Source organism: Scylla paramamosain, chromosome 44, assembly GCF_035594125.1.
Source record: "Scylla paramamosain isolate STU-SP2022 chromosome 44, ASM3559412v1, whole genome shotgun sequence".
Taxonomy (NCBI): Eukaryota; Metazoa; Arthropoda; class Malacostraca; order Decapoda; family Portunidae; genus Scylla; species Scylla paramamosain.
Window position 1 is genome coordinate 10,460,580 of NC_087194.1, and position 21,879 is coordinate 10,482,458.

The window sequence follows — 21,879 nt, forward strand, 5'->3', positions numbered from 1 at the left end:
TTTACTGCATGCACCCACGGATCATCTATTATATGTTGGCCTTCCTCCCACAGGCTTTGAAAGAATTTTCATTGTTTACTAATAACTAAATACTTGAGTAGTGGTAAGCCAAGTTCATTGTAACAAATATCTGTACAGGTTGTCATACGAACGCCGAGCAATTGTTTTACAGCCCAGTTGTATAATTTCTCTATCAGTTTCAGGTCCCAGTTGAGCCATGATTCGCATCCATACAGCACTCATGACATTAGACCAGAATTAAACAGCTTAAATTTCACTTGAAATAGGATATATGTTTTTTTAAGAAAAGACACAAATTTAAGTATGTGACATCTTTGTTTCAGTGTGCACAGCTATAGCTGACAACAATGACCCATCTGCAGTGAAAAGGCTGCCCAGATACGTGTATCTATCACACCACTCTACTACAATTTGTTCAATAATAAATGGAATCCCCTCCTCTGGCAAGCAATTCAAGGCACAAAATTTAGTTTACACATTATTAACACACATTCCATGACCCATACAGTACTCATTTAACAGCGTTAACTTTCTCTGCATCCCCTGTCTCACTGTTGATAAAAAGACTGTATCATCCATTAATACCAAGGTGTGCAGCCATACAAGAAAACTGTCCACATCACACCCATTCTTAATCAGAGCAATAAGGTCATTTACATACAAAGACAATGAATAACAAGCACAACGTTGGGGAGCCTTGCCTCACACCAACTGAAGCTGTCACAATAGCAGCACCAACTATACTGTGGGTCACAGAATACATGATTACAAGTACTGCCAGCATTGCCACACCACACCCAATTCTCCTCAATAACCTAAATAATACAATTCGTAGGACGAGATCATATGCCATTGTAAAATCAACAAAAGTTGCAAACAGCTTCAGTCTCTTCCTCCTGGCCAAATCCATTAACAAGTGCAACGTCACAATATGTTCAATGCAGCCTCTACCTTTTTGGCTAGCAGCCTGCTCTCAGTATGGTACAAACCAAGAATTCAATTGAGAACTCTTGTTCGATTCAATTGAGAACGCTGAATCAAAGAGCTTTGCCAAACAATTAATAATATTGATTCTCAGTAGTTCACTGGAATATTCCCGTTACCTCTCTTAAATATCGTGAATATATGAGCACATCACCAGGATGAGGGATAACACCCCGAGGAAAAGACTGCATTAAATAACTCTGCCTAGTGGATCCTAGTGAGGATCCACTAGGCAGGTAATAATCTCAAGACACTGGGACTGAGACCATCAGGTCTTGTTAGGTTTCATGGTGCTAATCTGAGCTTCTACTTCATAAACTTTAATAGGATCATCTAAAACTAGTACAGTAACATTAGTTTCAAACTCACTAGGATTTAAAGCCTCATTATTTTGCGTGTTATACACTGTTTCGAAGAATATTTTAAATTCCTCAACAGAAGGTGCACTATTCTCTTCTCTATTTTCTCTGTATTCACTTTGCCAATCAATTACATCCCAGATTCTTTTGTCATCAGAGTCATGCAGTAACCTTTCCCATCTACTCACTGCTGGGTCAATGGCAACAGGGTTTAGGTTATGACTACTACTTCTATTAGCACATCTATATACAACATCTGTTAAACCCTCAATATCTGCATAAACATTATCAGTATAGTCGAGAACATCACAATGAGGAAGTTCCACTAAAAACTTCCACACTAATCTTACTGAATTTCACTGTCTTTTGTAAATGGTCATTGTGGCTAGAATGTAAAACAGCATGATCTCCCAGTCAATGTGCCCTCCTCAACGACCACTCCCTGCCCACAACAGGGGACTGAACACACAATGAGACTGGCGCATAGTCAGATGGAAGACCAAGATCATCATACACATCAAATTTCTTAAAACATGTTAACATCAAGTTCAGAGGTCCATTGATCACCAGCTCTGTAGGTTAGTCTACTCTCATGATACATGTTACCTGACCTTAAGTTGTTTAATACCAATAAAGCATGATCAATACAAATGGTAGATAAGATGCTCACGTTATAACTCAGCCTCTTACTCAGGTATGGTATAACTGGATAGATATAACAATGAAAATCAGGGTTCAGCGCTTATCGGAATGTTATGCATATTCATTCCAAAAACGCGCATTAAAGTCACCCACTAACATTATGCCTAAACCTTCACCTTTACTCCACTGTATTTTTTTCTTGAATGTAACTAAAGCTGTTTGGGTTGAAGTATTGCAAGTCACTTGGGGAAATGTATATAAAACCAAGAATAATACTACTAAGTAGGGACAAGCGCAGCCATACTTGATTTTTCGTGCTTGTGTCGGCTGACATTACATACTGATGTAGATGACGTTTAACCGGGAGCCGCCGTGGTACAGTGGTACCGCACATGCTTTGGGGGCCAAGTGGTCATCAGGTGCACGGGTTCGAATCCTGGCTACAGTCCAAGGGTAGGAAGGACATCCACTCAGGGTAACGGTTCCCAAATGCTAAATCCAAAAGTCCTTCATTAGGAGGCACCATCTCAGCCCTGACAGACTAGGGAAAAACTAGACGTAAAACAAAAACAAGTGGATGACGTTTAACCAAGACAACAGTACCACTTCTGTTATGATCACATTCGTCACTTCTGTAAGTTACAAATCCAGGTACAGGCACTCTTTCACTGGTTTTAATTTCATTAAGACCTACAATATCAAATTTAAGTAGTAGTTCTTGCAACCTTTCTTTCTCCACTTTCATTGCTATCTCATTAATATTCCATGACATGATAGATAAAGTTTGCTTTTGTTGGCTCGTGGTTCTGGTGTGATTGGGTATGGAGTGAAGCTGGGCAGGCTGGCTGAGGAGCTTGATAAGTGAGTTCAGTTTATTCGGGTTCAGTTTAGGGAGGTTTTACTGTGTATATATATGTGTATATATATATATATATATATATATATATATATATATATATATATATATATATATATATATATATATATATATATAAATTATATATAAAATTTAGAAAGTGATCTGATGTCAAAAGTTGCTAAATTTCCAGATGATACAATATTAGGAGGTAAGGCTTCGTGCAATGTAGACTGTAATCAAATTCAAGAGGACCTTAACAAACTTATAGAGTAGAGTAATAAATATGCATACTGGAGATAAAAATTGAAGCAAAGTACCATATGTGTGGTCAAGAGCTCAATAATCATAAACAGAAATCTAAAAATGAGTTATCAAATATGATCTTAGGCTTCATTTCAAGAAATATTTGTTACAAATCAGCAGAAGTAATTATGAGACTGTACACAGCTTTTTGTGAGGCCACACCTAAAATATGCAGTACAGTTCTGGTCACCAAATTACATAAAGGATCAAAATATACTAGGAAGACTTCAGTGACAAGCAACAAAACAAATCCTATATTGTGAAACTTGTCCTACAAAGAAAGACTGAAGTGTTGGACATGTTCTATCTCAGTAGAATAGGAGCTGATCTGATTGAGGTTTTAAAAATATTAAATGGATCTTTTAAAGTAAATGCTGAAAGATTATTCCAAAGAAATGACATAGCAATCACAAGAAGTAATGGTGTGAAATTAAAAGGACAAGGATGTAACATAGATATAGGTAAGGCATTTTTAAACTTTTCACTGCAATATAAAACAGTTAACAGCACCAGAAGTAATGCATGAAATCTTTATAAGTATTTTCAAGAGAGAAGTGGATTAAAAATAGATTTTGCAATTTCTACTCAGTTTAAAGATTGGAGGTGGCTATAGAACAAATATTGATGTCTCAGAGTGATTAGTAATTAAGGAAAGGTATACCAAATAGCAGTCAAAAGTTTAATAACTAGCTAATAAATAACAAATAACCACTGAGCGATGAAACAAATTACCAACACTTGTTGTTAACAGAAAACTGAAAATAGTTTCAAATCCAGATAAGGTAAGTATTTCAGAAAAAACAGGAATGCACTAACAAGTCATTAAGTCTCTAACTGTCCATTCCTTTATCAGGTACGTGGTGTGCAAAACATCGGTGCCAAAGGTAGCATACTGCACCATATCCCTTTTTTTTATTTTTTCCTATAAAATTTCTATGTATCCATTTCTTACAAAATAGAAATGGCTCCCTATTTAATAAAGTAGATTTTTACCTATGTTTCTAATGAAAATTATATTGATCATCTTTTTTTTCATGGCAGAAGTAATTGACTAAAGCTGCCTTTGATATAGATATTTTAAGCTTACCCTCTTTCTTTATGACTAATTTGTTACAATTTTAATGGCAGGACAACCTCTTGTATTTTTTCCTCTGTCTCCAGTTACTAATCTGTAGACCCAAGCGGATGTTGCTCTTTCACCAATATCCTTTAAATGCTGTGTGTGTGTGTGTGTGTGTGTGTGTGTGTGTGTGTGTGTGTGTGTGTGTTTAGCTAGTTTTACTGGAAAAAGAGCTATGCTCATGCTGTCCTGTCTCCATATCTATAAGCATCTAGCTTAGCTTTAAATTCATGAATATTCCTTTCTTGAACCACTATTTTATCTAAATTGTTCCATACATCTATGCTTCTATTTGGGGAACTGTATTTCTTAAAGTCTCTTCTACACAGTCTTCTTTTATTTCATAACATGTCCTCTTAAGTCTCTTGAGTCCCACATAAACAAGTCTTCTTTGTCAACTTGGTTCTTCCCTTCAAAGCCCTATACAGTGGAGCCTCGGTTCTCGAACTTAATTCGTTCCTGAATGCTGTTTAAAATTCAAAATGTTCAGAAACCAAAGATATTTTCCACATAGGAATCAATGTAAAATGGATTAATCCATTCCTTGACACCAGTCCACCTCGTCTTAGCAGCCTATGACAGACCTCCCTCAGCCAAGATGGCCGTCCCACAACATTTCCAGCACAGAAGTTATTTATCCAGAAGGGGTGAATTGAATGAACTTAGTGACATAGAACTTATCAGAAGATATTGTTCAGACCGTGCAGGTATTGTCTTTGTCACCAATCTAGCAAGGGAAACCTTACAGAGTGACACAGCGAAGAGTAATCCACTTACCGCCAAACTGAAAGTGATCAAAACATTTAGACATCTTGCTGCTGAGAAAAGCTACTGGTAAAATGCAGTTGTGTAGTAATGGCATTGTGGGTCATCAAGAGAGCCACAGGTGGCTCGGGATTATTCCTGAGCACCAAAAACTGTTTGTTTACATTGGGGCTCCTCAATGGGATCACATTTAACTTACTTCATTGATTGAATTAATCTTATCCACTGTCGCTCTCCTTCAAATACATAAAAATGAAGGAAATATTTACAGAAACTATAAATTAGCAATAAACAGCAGCTTTTGATTTGTCTTTAAATATTTGAAGTTATGTAACTTTGTTCAAGAACCAAATTATGGTAAGGCAACCAAAGCAGTTATGAATTCAAAATTTTGTTAAAAAACAATTTGCTTGAAAAGGGAAGCATTCAGTAACCTTGGTTCCACTGTATATAGTAATCAGGTCTCTTCTTTCTCTTCTCTGCTGTAATGATGGAGATTCTAATTTCTTTAGTCTATCTTCATTAAATAAATCTCTCAAATTTGGAACCAATTTGGTTGCAGCTCTTTCAATCCTTCCTAGATTCCTTATATCTTTTTATTATGAGGTAACCAAACAGTTGCAGCATATTTCATTTTGGGTTGAATTATAAATTCTATCAAGCTTTTCATCCATCTTGTAGGTTCTCCCAACAACATTGTTTATGTTTTCTAGTGATAAATTATTGGTTATTGTAATTTCTAAATCTTTTTCTTCTTTGGTTTTCTTAACTTCTAAATCTCCCATGGTGTAGGAACTTCTCTGTCTTTTTTTGGTCTTCCCTAGTTCCCTCATTTTGCATTTCTGCAGTTTCTATCTTTCTCTCATTATTTTACAAGCAGCACACTGGATCCTAGGATTTCATATCCCACAGCAATAATTACTGTATTTGATGGCTCATAAGACACATGAGCTCATAAGATGCACCCAGTTTTGGCAGACAATGAAATGAAAAAAAAAGATAAATGAGCAGATTTCAGCTCTGAATATGAAGTGAAGGATTTCACCTGACATTTGAAGACTCTCACATACTTTTAGATCATTATTAGATCCCAATATTTTGTATTTAAAAACTTTGATATTTGCTAGTAGCCCACGTACCAATCCTGTTGTGAGATGTAAACACGTACATGGCATATGGCATCAGCAATGACTGTGAGAGACTATAGGAGTAATAAAGTTTGTTCATAAGAATGTTAAAAGATAGTGAAATTTTAACTGTATGAAAGCATGTCTTACTTCAAGGAGTAACGGCATCACACTGTTAAGAACACAGTGAAGCTTGCCCGTGTCACCAGGTTAGACACGTAACCAAGCGTGTGTGTGTGAGCCATCAAATATGGTAGTTACCAACAAATTGTAAAGTTAGGCCAAATGTTAATGGATAAAATGGAATCTGAATCAGCTGCTGTTTACAGATGCAGCTGCACTGGTATAGCTGAAAGGACACGTAATACAGGAAAAGTGGAAATGAATGAGGATAAAAATACTGCAAGGAAGCATACACAAAAGGCAGATGGTAGTTAGCCGAACATATTTGAATAGTGAGATGGATGGCTATGAATACTGAATCAAATGTTACCATGGACGGATGAAACTCTGAATGTGAACTTTAGAACGAAAGAAGCAAGAAATGCGTGGATACGAGTAAAGTGTTTAGATGATGAATTCAAAAAGATAATTGCTTCAGATAGTTGTGGTACTGACTGCATGTGTGGACCTGAAACACAAAGTATGGAAGCAGAAAAGAGAAAACAGGCTGTAAATTACATTAAGTGTCTAGGAAACTTATGTAGAGTAACACAGACTTAAGTTTGGGGAAATGCAAACGAGCATTGAGGTTGGAAGACATTTATCCTGCCTGAGCACAGAAGGGAGTGTTACAACAGTTTGGGCATGTAGAGAATAAGAAGAAAGGTGATTTGTGAAGATGACTGGATTTCATGTAACAAGTGTATGGGCAAAAGGACAACCATGAATAGGATGAATGAACAATGTAAAGAGAGTGTCAGAGGTCAGAGAAATGTCTGTAAAAAAAAAAGAATTTTGCATGATAAAAAATATAGGAGCAAGCTTTTGAATGCATCAATGAAGACATGACCTCAAGGAACCTGAAGGAAGGTTACCACACATCTGGTCCAATCAGGTGCAGCAGGGATAAAGCAGCACTACTGTAAGACTTCATGGAGAGAGAGCCAGGCATGCTGCACAATTGACCCTTGTAAAGTGTGGCCATGGGGAACTGGTCTTTGCCTCCCTCGAGTTCCGAGTGTAAGATGTGTGGGAAGTCTTGTGGGAGTGTTTGTGAGCTTATGTAGGAAGGATTTTGCATGATAAAAAATAAAGGACCAAGCTTTTGAATGCATCAATGAAGACATGACCTCAAGGAACCTGAAGGAAGGTTATCACACATCTGGTCCAATCAGGTGCAGCAGGGATAAAGCAGCACTACTGTAAGTCTTCATGGAGAGAGAGCCAGGCATGCTGCACAATTGACCCTTGTAAAGTGTGGCCATGGGGAACTGGTCTTTGCCTCCCTCGAGTTCTGAGGGTAAGATGTGTGGGAAGTCTTGTGGGGAATGTTTGTGAGTTTGTGTAGGAAGGTATGCATGTAGATGACTTGTCTTGGGTACTCTCCCTTATCAAGGAAATTAGATGTATTATGAATGAGAAAGGATTACAATATAGTGTTATATATATAAATGAAGAAATTAAAACAAGGTATGGGATATTTCTGACACAGCCACTCCTTGCCTACAGTTCTGGAATGGAAGTAACCTGTCTGTTATTATTATTACACTGAATGAGAGAAGAATAGAAACTGTCATCCTCTTCTGATGGTTCATCAGTGAACTGAAAGACAAGGGAAAAACTACTACAGCATTAAACAAGGCAAGCAGTCCAGAGATTAGCAGAATAAGAAAAAAAAACAGGAAATCAGTCATTACAACTGAAGGCCAATCAATTAGGAGGGAGGGAGGGAGGGAGGGAGGGAGGGAGGAAGGAAGGAAGGAAGGAAGGAAGGAAGGAAGGAAGGAAGGAAGGAAGGAAGGAAGGAAGGAAGGGAGGGAGTGGGGGGGGGAGAGAGAGAGAGAGAGAGAGAGAGAGAGAGAGAGAGAGAGAGAGAGAGAGAGAGAGAGAGAGAGAGAGAGAGAGAGAGAGAGAGAGAGAGAGAGAGAGAGAGAGAGAGAGAGAGAGATAGGGGGGGTGGGGGGGGCAAGCACCAAAAGGCAATACAAAGAGAAGTCTTAGGTGGAAAGACGTACCTCAATAAAGACATCTAAGTGGGACAGAATTTTTTCACTCTCCAGAAGGCAGAGGTCACTGAGGCGAGGACATGCATTAAACAGCCGCTGCAGCCACTCATCATCAATCTCCTCAGTGTAGAATATCATGAGTTTTCTTAGCTGAAATTTACGGTCATCCGTGGAAGCATTCTGCAAACAAAACATTTTTTTTTTTTTTACATTTTTGCTCTTAGACTTTTGAGAAAATAAATAAATAACTAAATAAAATTATAAATAATTTTAAGTATCACAAGGAAAACAAATCTAGCACTGTTTGAATTTTGCCACTATTGTCAGACCCTCTTTTTATTCAGTATGTTCATTGTCAAACCATAAAAAATAGTTTCATTTTAAAATGTATCTTCTATAATATGAAAAGATGAAAGCAGCTTCCCTAACAAAGAATTCAATCTGGTGTTGAACAACAACCTTCATCTTTGCTTCAGTGTCCAAGAGGTACATGATGGCCGTGGTGGTGTCCCAGGATGCCACAACCTCCACAGCCTCCATCTTGGGTTGGATGAGCAATGCTGCTGCCCCAAGAGACACACGCATAGAGTTTGAGTGTTGGTCAATAAAATTATTGCGCAGCACCTCCAGGTGAGGGAGAGACAGCACCCAGCTGTCAAGCCCCTGCAACAGGTGAGAGTAGAGCACACACTGAGGGGGCAAGCTCAAATGAGTGCTATCTTAGTATTTATGTCTTTGCCTTAGTCTTTATGTCTGTCCTGCTATAGGAACTGCTGCCTGTGGGCTCACTGTTGATGATAATGCTTGACTAACTAGCTATGTAGTTTTGCACAGTGGCAGATTCCTGATAGACAAAATAAAATGAGGTGCAAAAATCTGCAAGCAGACTCTGAGGAAACAGTAGTCTTGTTAAACCAAAATGACACATGACAAGATTACATTTTTTCTATAAATAGATAAATGAAAAAACTTATCTTTGTTCATGAAAACTTTCCATCCCAAATATGTACTGGTTAATGTCTCTACTCTCAAATAACTACCACTCATCTTCCTCTTTGCTACTTTCCCACTCAACACTCTCACATCTAACAAACTTCCTATTATATCCCTGAACACATTCATATAATTCTTCATTACCTTATTGGCAACTCTTCCATTTGCTCATCTTGACGAAGAATAATGAAAAATAAATAAATAAAAAAAAAATAAATGAATAAATAACTCTTCCTACTCAAGGCATTTTCAATCAACTCTTAATGCATAACTATCATTCTTTTAACATTTTCATTTCTTTGAGACAAATTTCTATATCTTCATTATCAGATGATGCAGGACACTAAAAGTCTGTTTATGGGTTTATAACATGGATACCTTCTTGGCAAGTCTCACCTTAGTCTCCTTTAGGGCCATTTCCAGCACCTTGTCACTCTTTTTGTTAATGTTCCAGAGGCCACCACACAACACTTTGTCTGAGATGCGACCATCCAGCTCTAGCACACGCAGGTTCCTGAGAATCATAATTAGCATTCAGATTACCAAATCAATCTCCTTTTTTGCTGAGTTCTGTGTCGGGAAATGAGGTTACAGTACTGCCTAAGCCTGCACCTACTGGAACATAAACCAGGAATACGACCACTAAACATAAGATATCCCTAAATTGATTGAGTCAAAAACCTAATTATGTTTCTACAGGACTGAGACAAGCTTGTAATGTTTCATCTTTTAAAGTTACTTTGTGATATTTGTCTTTAAAGCTATGAAACCTTCTTGCACACACAACTTCATTAGTCAATGCATTCCATTGGATGATTGCTCTGTCAGGAAACCCATATTTCCTCACATCCTTCTTCCTTTCTTTTTGTATAACTTTTTACTGTGTCCTGCTTGTGTTGATTGTTGTGGTACCACAAAATCTGTTTGCTGTGGCAAAGCAATTATTTCAATTACAAAGGATGGTTCAGAGGACTAAGAAACAGGAAATAATCCAGTCTTCGAGCAACACAATACAATGAACAGAAACACATAGGACAATAAAAGAAGCTGCAAAAAAAACATCAGGCCTACATCTGAATTTTATGGATAAAATAAAGATGCATCAGTGAATAAAAATTACTACCCAAGAGGAGTGCTGACAACAGGATCACAGGCACCAATGTGAGTGTAGTCATGACTCAGCCAAGTAGAAAGACAAAATTACCTGAAGGGGAGCATTTGGGTGGGAGGGGGAGACATTTCTTGAAAAAATATTTTAAAAATCCAGGAAAACCAGTTTCTGTAATAATGTGTAGGGAAGAATATAAACTACAGTAAAATCCCCCTTATCCGGCATCAACGGGACCGCCGACATGCCAGATACTTGAATATTGCCGGATACTTGAATAGAAGTGAAATTATGTCCACAATCACCATCCTACACTCACACATCTTACCATAACAAAGATCAGCTGATCTGATCAGCTGCTTAAGTGTCAGCACAACACGCTTCCTCTTTTCTACAACTTTAGGCATGATGAAAGCGTCAGACAATAAACGGTGCACACGCGGGACTGAGTCACTGAGTAAACAGAGTGCAGTGGGCCATGGGTAGTGCAAGGCAGTGCGCTCTGGTGTCGAGGGGACAAAGTAAGCCTCGCGCGGGAATTTTAATCGATTTTATGAGTACACATTGATTTATTATTGATTTTAAGGCTCGAGGAAAAATGTGCCAGATACTTGAAGCTGCCGGATACTTGAATGCCGGATGAGAAGGATTTTACTGTATCAGGCAAAGAAATTTTTATTTCTCCAAAATTTTAAAAACAGCATCACTAGAGAATGATTTAAGTGTCTCACCTTGCTGTCATCACCTCACATGCACCACTCCACATGGTATGATGCTGATACTGACAGGATTAGTAAAATTTTGGTTAGAAATTGTTTTTCCTTTCAAGTTTTGTTACTTGCCATGTATATCATAGCATGCATTATTTTTCTTTTCTTTTATGAAATACTAGGAAAAGTGTCTGTAAATACATATACACAGGCCATTTCTTCACTAAAACAAGGTCTCAGGGGATCAAGAGTGGCATCAGGACTTTTCAAAAGAAATGCATCAATTATTCACAGAAATGCAATTTTGAAGGTCTCTGTTATGTATCTATGTATTTGCAAATCATGATGATTGGCTGTACAGCTTTTCATATTGAAGCATATGCAATGAGAGCAATCTGAATACACAAACTGTCCAAACCAGAAATATACATGAATTGAAAGCCAAGCTGGATAATAATAGACAAGCAAATGGGATGGTACAAGTAAAGTTTTTTTCTCACAAGCTGCAACAAGGTATATACAAGATAAACACATACACACACACACACACACACACACACATGGTCATCTGTGGGGACTTTAACAGATTAGATATCAACGATATCCTACATCAGCTACACCTCACCCAGGTCGTGGACTTCCCCACCCACCAGCAAGCCATCCTCGACCTTATACTCACAGACCTTTTTTTTTTTTTTTTTTTTTTTTTTTTTATGTAGGAAGGATACTGGCCAAGGGCAACAAAAATCTAATAAAAAAAAATGCCCACTGAAATGCCAGTCCCTAAAAGGGTCAAAGCAGTGGTCAAAAATTGGTGGATAAGTGTCTTGAAACCTCCCTCTTGAAGGAATTCAAGTCATAGGAAGGTGGAAATACAGAAGCAGGCAAGGAGTTCCAGAGTTTACCAGAGAAAGGGATGAATGATTGAGAATACTGGTTAACTCTTGCGTTAGAGAGGTGGACAGAATAGGAGTGAGAGAAAGAAGAAAGTCTTGTGCAGCGAGGCCGCGGAAGGAGGGGAGGCATGCAGTTAGCAAGATCAGAAGAGCAGTTAGCATGAAAATAGCGGTAGAAGACAGCAAGAGATGCAACATTGCGGCGGTGAGAGAGAGGCTGAAGACAGTCAGTTAGAGGAGAGGAGTTGATGAGACGAAAAGCTTTTGATTCCACCCTGTCTAGAAGAGCAGTATGAGTGGAACCCCCCCAGACATGTGAAGCATACTCCATACATGGACGGATAAGGCCCTTGTACAGAGTTAGCAGCTGGGGGGGTGAGAAAAACTGGCGGAGACGTCTCAGAACACCTAACTTCATAGAAGCTGTTTTAGCTAGAGATGAGATGTGAAGTTTCCAGTTCAGATTATAAGTAAAGGACAGACCGAGGATGTTCAGTGTAGAAGAGGGGGACAGTTGAGTGTCATTGAAGAAGAGGGGATAGTTGTCTGGAAGATTGTGTCGAGTTGATAGATGGAGGAATTGAGTTTTTGAGGCATTGAACAATACCAAGTTTGCTCTGCCCCAATCAGAAATTTTAGAAAGATCAGAAGTCAGGCGTTCTGTGGCTTCCCTGCGTGATATGTTTACCTCCTGAAGGGTTGGACGTCTATGAAAAGACGTGGAAAAGTGCAGGGTGGTATCATCAGCATAGGAGTGGATAGGACAAGAAGTTTGGTTTAGAAGATCATTAATGAATAATAAGAAGAGAGTGGGTGACAGGACAGAACCCTGAGGAACACCAATGTTAATAGATTTAGGAGAAGAACAGTGACCGTCTACCACAGCAGCAATAGAACAGTCAGAAAGGAAACTTGAGATGAAGTTACAGAGAGAAGGATAGAAACCGTAGGAGGGTAGTTTGGAAATCAAAGCTTTGTGCCAGACTCTATCAAAGGCTTTTGATATGTCCAAGGCAACAGCAAAAGTTTCACCAAAGTCTCTAAAAGAGGATGACCAAGACTCAGTAAGGAAAGCCAGAAGATCACCAGTAGAGCGGCCTTGACGGAACCCATACTGGCGATCAGATAGAAGGTTGTGAAGTGATAGATGTTTAAGAATCTTCCTGTTGAGGATAGATTCAAAAACTTTAGATAAGCAGGAAATTAAAGCAATAGGACGGTAGTTTGAGGGATTAGAGCGGTCACCCTTTTTAGGAACAGGTTGAATGTAGGCAAACTTCCAGCAAGAAGGAAAGGTAGATGTTGACAGACAGAGCTGAAAGAGTTTGACTAGGCAAGGTGGAAGCACGGAGGCACAGTTTCGGAGAACAATAGGAGGGACCCCATCAGGTCCTTAAGCCTTCCGAGGGTTTAGGCCAGCGAGGGCATGGAAAACATCATTACGAAGAATTTTAATACGAGGCATGAAGTAGTCAGAGGGTGGAGGAGAGGGAGGAACAAGCCCAGAATCGTCCAAGGTAGAGTTTTTAGCAAAGGTTTGAGCAAAGAGTTCAGCTTTAGAAATAGATGTGATAGCAGTGGTGCCATCTGGTTGAAGTAGAGGAGGGAAAGAAGAAGAAGCAAAGTTATTGGAGATATTTTTGGCTAGATGCCAGAAATCACGAGGGGAGTTAGATCTTGAAAGGTTTTGACATTTTCTGTTAATGAAGGAGTTTTTGGCTAGTTGGAGAACAGACTTGGCATGGTTCCGGGCAGAAATATAAAGTGCATGAGATTCTGGTGAAGGAAGGCTTAAGTACCTTTTGTGGGCCACCTCTCTATCATGTATAGCACGAGAACAAGCTGTGTTAAACCAAGGTTTAGAAGGTTTAGGACGAGAAAAAGAGTGAGGAATGTACGCCTCCATGCCAGACACTATCACCTCTGTTATGCGCTCAGCACACAAAGACGGGTCTCTGACACGGAAGCAGTAGTCATTCCAAGGAAAATCAGCAAAATACCGCCTCAGGTCCCCCCAACTAGCAGAGGCAAAACGCCAGAGGCACCTTCGCTTAGGGGGATCCTGAGGAGGGATTGGAGTGATAGGACAAGATAAAGATATGAGATTGTGATCGGAGGAGCCCAACGGAGAAGAAAGGGTGACAGCATAAGCAGAAGGATTAGAAGTCAGGAAAAGGTCAAGAATGTTGGGCGTATCTCCAAGACGGTCAGGAATACGAGTAGGGTGTTGCACCAATTGCTCTAGGTCATGGAGGATAGCAAAGTTGTAGGCTAGTTCACCAGGATGGTCAGTGAAGGGAGAGGAAAGCCAAAGCTGGTGGTGAACATTGAAGTCTCCAAGAATGGAGATCTCTGCAAAAGGGAAGAGGGTCAGAATGTGCTCCACTTTGGAAGTTAAGTAGTCAAAGAATTTCTTATAGTCAGAGGAGTTAGGAGAGAGGTATACAGCACAGATAAATTTAGTATGAGAATGACTCTGTAGTCGTAGCCAGATGGTGGAAAACTCGGAAGATTCAAGAGCGTGGGCACGAGAGCAGGTTAAGTCATTGCGCACATAAACGCAGCATCCAGCTTTGGATCGAAAATGAGGATAGAGAAAGTAGGAAGGAACAGAAAAGGGGCTACTGTCAGTTGCCTCAGACACCTGAGTTTCAGTGAGGAAAAGAAGATGAGGTTTAGAAGAGGAGAGGTGGTGTTCTACAGATTGAAAATTAGATCTTAGACCGCGAATGTTGCAGAAGTTAATGAAGAAAAAGTTGAGGGGGGTGTCAAGACACTTAGGGTCGTCGACGGAAAGGCAGTCCGACCTGGGGACATTTATGGTCCCCTCCCCAGATGGGGACTCCGAGGCTGGTGTAGGAGTCGCCATGATTTTAAAATTTTTGGAGTGAAGGGTGTGTGTGTTATTAGGTGCTTGTAGTTTTGTGTGGAGGAAGAGAGTTGTCTTTAGAGGGCAGGCTGTGACTATCCCCTTGTGTTGTGAGACACAAAGGGAAACGTTCAGTGAGGTCACAGCTGGGTTTAATGATAAGTTCACAGCACCCCCTGAACAGTGCTTTAGACCTCACTGGGAGTAATTATCGTTTTGGCAGGTGTCTACTGCCTCCTCCTCCTAATGACCCTCCTCCTGTCTACTGCCTCCTCCTCCTAGTGACAGCTGACCTGGGCCAGCAGTACTCGCCACCCAAGCCGCTGCCTCCCATGGGACGGAGCACCCACCTCTCCATACTGTGGACACCCACACCCACCACCTCGACCCCCCGGTCAGCTGTCACCAGGACCCACCGCCCCATGCCTGACTCAGCCATAAGGGAGTTTGGGCAGTGGGTGACACAACACCCGTGGACCGAGGTGCTGGATGAGGAGAACGTCCACTTAAAATGGCAAAATTACGTCGCCACCACCACAGAAGCCTTCCACTGCTACTTCCCAGCCATGAGCGTCACAATGCACCCGTCTGATGCTCCCTGGATGACGCCCTGCATTAAAAGACTCATGCATCAGCGGACCTGGGCGTTCCACTCCTGCCCAGTCCTTTACAGGAAACTAAGAAACAGAGTAATCAGGGAGATTAAGAATGCAAAGGCAAACTATTACCCAGACAAGATACACCACCTCAAGCTGACCAACAACAGACAGTGGTACGCTAAGATCAAAGCTTTGTGTGGCCTACAAAAGCACACTTCGTCTCTTCCTTGCACCTCACACCTTCCTGCTAATCTCGCAGCTCAGGAGATGAACGATCACTTTGCTGCTATCTGTCAAACCTTTCCTCCCCTCCACACCACTCCACTTCCTGCCTATCTTCCCGCTCCCTCCCCTCCACATACTGTCCAGGCGATGGATGTTTTTAAGAGATTACTTAAATTTAAACCAAGATCCACCACACCCACTGACCTTCCTATAAAAATTTACAAGGAATTTGCTGTAGAGCTAGCAACACCGCTATGCTCCATAATAAACGCCTCACTCTCCCATCACTCTTGCCCCGCGGACTGGAAGACATCTTACGTCACCCCCATCCCCAAAACTTCCAGTCCACAGTCACTCAATGACCTCAGGCCAGTCTCTTTCACTCCCATCCCTAGCCTTATTTGTGAAGATTTTGTATATCACTGGGCATACACCAAAATTTGTAACACCGTGGATATCAGACAATTCGGAAATATTAAAGCCACCTCCACCTCACATTACCTGACCAGCTTCCTTGAATTCATCCACAGCCACCTGGACAAGCGAAACACCTCTCTAGCAGTTGCTTTTGTGGACTTCAAAAAAAAAGCCTTTGATCTTGTTGATCACACTGTTGTCATCAGCAAGGCAGTAAGTCTGGGTCTCCCTCCTAATCTGATAGCGTGGCTAGCCGACTTCCTCACAGGGAGACGTCAGGCCGTTCGCTATCAGGGCTCTGTCTCTAATTTCCAACAGCTGACATGTGGGGTCCCCCAGGGGACCAAGATGGGTCCTCTATGCTTCCTCCTCCTCATCAACGACGCCCTCACTGACACCCCCCATCGCTGGAAGTATGTGGACGACTGCACCGTGGGCGTCCCAGTTTCCACCAAGAACCCGGACTACTCGCCACTGCAAGCAATTCTGGAGCGACTGCAGACGTGGACAGAGGAGAGCAGGATGACCATCAACCACAGCAAAACTATGGTGATGCATTTCTGTACCTCCTCTGTACCAGTGCCCCCTCCCCGGCTCACAGTGGGCCCTCACCCCCTCCAGGTGGTTCAATGTACCAAGCTTCTCGGAGTCACGGTGGACGACCAGCTGACCTGGAAGCAGCATGTCGCCAGCACCGTGAGATCAGCTACCTACAGGCTGTACATGCTGCGCAGACTCAGGTCGCTGGGGATGCCGACAGATGAGTTAATGGGGGTGTACCTTACCTTCATCCTCCCCAAACTCATGTATGCCTCCCCAGCGTGGTCCTCCTCCCTCACACACACTCAACAGCTACAGCTAGAGAGTGTGCAGAAAAGGGCGTGCAGGGTCATCCTTGGCCCTGCATACACCACCTACGAAGAAGCCCTGACCACCCTGAGTCTGTCCAGAATATCCACCAGGCACCGAGAGGCTCTGGAGAAGTTTGGGAGGGGACTACTGCATCATCCACGTCTCAGAAACATGCTGCCGCCTGACGCGCCTCGCCTGGTCCGTGCCACCAGACACCACAACAAAATAACGCCCCTGAAGGCGCCGCGCACGGACCGGTACAGACTCAGTGCGATTCCCACCATGGTGCGAGCCATCAATCAATAGTATTTCCCTCCTAGATTAGACTTACCTTTAGGATTAATGTTAAGTTTTTCCCCATCCCCTATGTACATTTTCAGTTTGTCAACTGCCTAAATAATAAACTGTTTATTATTATTATTATTATTATTATTATTATTATTATTATTATTACACACACACACACACACACACACACACACACAGAGAGAGAGAGAGAGAGAGAGAGAGAGAGAGAGAGAGAGAGAGAGAGAGAGAGAGAGAGAGAGAGAGAGAGAGAGAGAGAGAGAGAGAGAGAGAGAGAGAGAGAGAGAGAGAATGGTTATAGGGAGCATGTAGAGCAACAATTTCCCAGCAGGCCTCACACAAATACAAGATCACAAAGACATACTTGAATTTCATACAGTTCTGAAAGGCTGTCACATCACTGCGTGGGATGTACACCTCCTCCAAACCAGGTGAATGGCTAGACAGATAGTCAAAGAGTCCATGGCACTGATTCAGGTACTTTAGAGCAAACGTGGGTTTCTTAGGGTAGTAGAGGGCAGCCAGCTCCGCCATCACCATACTACTGTGGATAGAGGCTCCTCCAGTCATCCAGAGCTTCTCCACCCCTAGTCTGAGGAATACCACCAGGAGAAATGTGTCGTATGCTACAATTCCTCTATCTGGCCCATCCATATTGTTCAGTCTCCACTGGAAGAAGTAAATCAAATGAATGAATAAATAAATATATATATATATATATATATATATATATATATATATATATATATATATATATATATATATATATATATATATATATATATATATATATATATATATATATATATATTGTGTGTGTGTGTGTGTGTGTGTCACATCACCTACCCCCACTTCTTTCCTTGTACCCCCCCCTCCCCTTAGCAGCAGAGGGAAAGACACATTTTCCACAGTCACTACCCAGCACTTGGATTTTCCACAGTCACTACCCAGCACTTGGAAGGAGCAGACATACTGAGATGTGATCTAATATATGAAGGAGACTAAGGCAGGATATTAGTTAGCCAGGTTGGTTGCCTTAAGGGGATGAGAAAGTCACTACCAGCCGTACACCCCAGCCTGCTTATATAAACTATGTCTCCATAGTAGTCTGTCAGTAAGGGTAGTTGTGAATTATTCACTATACACAGGGAAGTGACTCCTCAGCAGTGTGTGAATCCAGGCCAAGTTTACACAGTGAGCAGTGACTGACCCTCCTGTGTGTATTTGTGAGCACTCTTCTTGCTGCAGTTTCTGGTGTCTCTTGTCAGTGACCCTGTTTGTCTTAAATGCTACTGCAGGCTGATGCAATTCAGCTATAGAGGGCCTAAGTAATTATCCACGTAGTGAACTTTACTCCCTCCTCAGATCCTGACAAGGCCTGTCATCCAGGAGGCAGTAAACAATACTTCTCAGCTTGAGGCTATAACACTCTGTTGGACAGTGGGAGGACTGTCACAGTAGACAGAAGCCCAACAGAGTATTATACCTTGACCATATATGTGTTATTGTATGTTAGCTGTTTTTTCCTAGACATGGTTGTCGATTCTTCTGCAACTGTTGGTGTTAAGTGTTGTTTGGAGTATTTTCCTTGTCTGTGGATTAGTAAAACAGTCTGGCGACCTCCACTTAGTGTGACCTGGAGTTACGACCATAATGGCTAGGGTGCAGGAGTCACAAGGGACCCTGTACACCTGTCTGTGTGCCCTGCACTGAGTCCATGTAAGAGGTGGCTCAGTGAAGCTAGTCTAGGTGCAGCAGCTTGGTCAAGGGGCTGGGAATTTTTTTTTTTTTTTTTTTTTTTTTTTTTTTATGTAAGAAGGACACTGGCCAAGGGCAACAAAAATCAATAAAAAAATGCCCACTGAAATGCCAGTCCCGTAAAAGGGTCAAGGCAGTGATCAAAAATTGGTGGATAAGTGTCTTGAAACCTCCCTCTTGAAGGAATTCAAGTCATAGGAAGGTGGAAATACAGAAGCAGGCAGGGAGTTCCAGAGTTTACCAGAGAAAGGAATGAATGATTGAGAATACTGGTTAACTCTTGCGTTAGAGAGGTGGACAGAATAGGGGTGAGAGAAAGAAGAAAGTCTTGTGCAGCAAGGCCGCGGAAGGAGGGGAGGCATGCAGTTAGCAAGATCAGAAGAGCAGTTAGCATGAAAATAGCGGTAGAAGACAGCTAGATATGCAACATTGCGGCGGTGAGAGAGAGGCTGAAGACAGTCAGTTAGAGGAGAGGAGTTGATGAGACGAAAAGCCTTTGATTCCACCCTGTCTAGAAGAGCAGTATGAGTGGAACCCCCCCAGACATGTGAAGCATACTCCATACATGGACGGATAAGGCCCTTGTACAGAGTTAGCAGCTGGTGGGGTGAGAAAAACTGGCGGAGACATCTCAGAACACCTAACTTCATAGAAGCTGTTTTAGCTAGAGATGAGATGTCAAGTTTCCAGTTCAGATTATAAGTAAAGGACAGACCGAGGATGTTCAGTGTAGAAGAAGGGGACAGTTGAGTGTCATTGAAGAAGAGGGGATAGTTGTCTGGAAGGCTGTGTCGAGTTGATAGATGGAGGAATTGAGTTTTTGAGGCATTGAACAATACCAAGTTTGCTCTGCCCCAATCAGAAATTTTAGAAAGATCAGAAGTCAGGTGTTCTGTGGCTTCCTTGCGTGCTATGTTTACCTCCTGAAGGGTTGGACGTCTATGAAAAGACGTGGAAAAGTGCAGGGTGGTATCATCAGCGTAGGAGTGGATAGGACAAGAAGTTTGGTTTAGAAGATCATTAATGAATAATAAGAAGAGAGTTGGTGACAGGACAGAACCCTGAGGAACACCACTATTAATAGATTTGGGAGAAGAACAGTGACCGTCTACCACAGCAGCAATAGAACGGTCAGAAAGGAAACTTGAGATGAAGTTACAGAGAGAAGGATAGAAACCGTAGGAGGGTAGTTTGGAAATCAAAGCTTTGTGCCAGACTCTATCAAAAGCTTTTGATATGTCCAAGGCAACAGCAAAAGTTTCACCAAAATCTCTAAAAGAGGATGACCAAGACTCAGTAAGGAAAGCCAGAAGATCACCAGTAGAGCGGCCTTGACGGAACCCATACTGGCGATCAGATAGAAGGTTGTGAAGTGATAGATGTTTAAGAATCTTCCTGTTGAGGATAGACTCAAAAACTTTAGATAGGCAGGAAATTAAAGCAATAGGACGGTAGTTTGAGGGATTAGAACGGTCATATATATATATATATATATATATATATATATATATATATATATATATATATATATATATATATATATATATATACACATAGTAGAACCTCATTTACCGAATGCCTCCCTTTTTTAATAAATCAGTTTCCAAACAAAATTTTGTAGTCATTATTGCTTCAGCTGCAGTACCATAATTCAGTTCTGAAACAAAGTTACTTGATTTCAAATATTAAAAGACACAGGAAAAGCTGCCATTTATTACAAATGTACTGTTTCTATAAATATTTACTTAGTTTTTATATACACTAAGACCATACCTAACACAATAATATGTACTGCAAACATGCCATGTTAGGTAAGTACACATTAGGTAAACCAAAAATAATATGGAGATCCTTTGGAGAAAATTCTAACTGGTTCCAGTTTCCCATACTTCAACTATTTTACTACCTAAATCTATCCCCAGGTACTCACAATGTAAGCAATGACTGTCTTTATGAATGTAACTTTGTGCACGCAATAAATTACATTTAATAAGCTGTTAAATGGTTGTTATACGGCACAATAAATAACGTTTAGGACTCACCTGGATTCTTCTTCTACACCAGATCACTCTTCATAGGAACACTTATTAGCTGGCTGAACACTTTGTATTGAAAAAAAAAAAACACTTTAGCCATAATATATAACACTTTTTACAAGAAAATAAAAAAAAGAAACACACAAAGAAAACAAAACACTTTATTCTTTCTTCAATCTTCATCCTCACTCACAAACCCCCCAAAATCAAAGTTAGAGATCTCATCTTCATCTTCTTGAGCAGCCAAGATTTGTTCAAGTTCTTCCTCTTCACTGAGGAGTGAATGACTGTCTGCTACAGGTGCTTAAAGTAAGCAGTAATGAGTGCCTGCTGCCTTTTATTTAAGTGATTCCTATAGAATTCACTATAAGGCTCCAACACTGTGTTGATGTGTTCCTGAGTTACATACGAGGTGTGTCATTAAAGTTCCAGGACTGGTGTCCTAAAAGATGAATTTCAAACCCAAGCCACAAACCACCATATTTCCCCTTCAAAGTAATCCTTCTGGAGTATACAACTGCGCTCCCAACCCTCTACAGTCACTAATCTTTTTCTTACGTGCTTTTAAAATCATGTCCTCTGTTGCAGGTCGTTTAACAATGAGCGCTGAACAGCGAACAAACTTGAAGTTTTTGGTGCAGTTGGGGAAAACGCCGTCAGAAGCACTGGGTATGCTGCAAAAAGTGTACGGGGATGAGACAATGTCACGCTCACGTGTTTTTGAGTGGTGCAAGAGGTTCAAAGAGGGCCGGGAGGACGTGG

The 21,879-nt window shown here is 41.0% G+C and overlaps 1 protein-coding gene across 7 annotated transcripts in view; it reads right to left on the reverse strand.

The window, feature by feature from the left end:
* Positions 1-21,879, reverse strand: part of LOC135094094 (uncharacterized) — a 170,194-nt gene that overhangs the window by 62,862 nt on the left and 85,453 nt on the right. For 5 of the 7 annotated variants that reach the window (XR_010263594.1, XM_063993882.1, XM_063993881.1 and 2 more), the window contains 4 exons: positions 17,688-17,992; positions 9,738-9,855; positions 8,808-9,011; positions 8,358-8,528 (listed from right to left, as the gene is read on the reverse strand). Coding sequence is in view for 6 of the 7 variants with exons in the window: in XM_063993882.1 (XP_063849952.1) it covers positions 8,358-8,528; positions 8,808-9,011; positions 9,738-9,855; positions 17,688-17,992 (798 nt within the window). In the remaining variant the exon portion in view is untranslated. The remainder of the gene's footprint in view (positions 1-8,357; positions 8,529-8,807; positions 9,012-9,737; positions 9,856-17,687; positions 17,993-21,879) is intronic. The other 2 variants (XM_063993884.1, XM_063993883.1) reach the window with 1 other exon arrangement.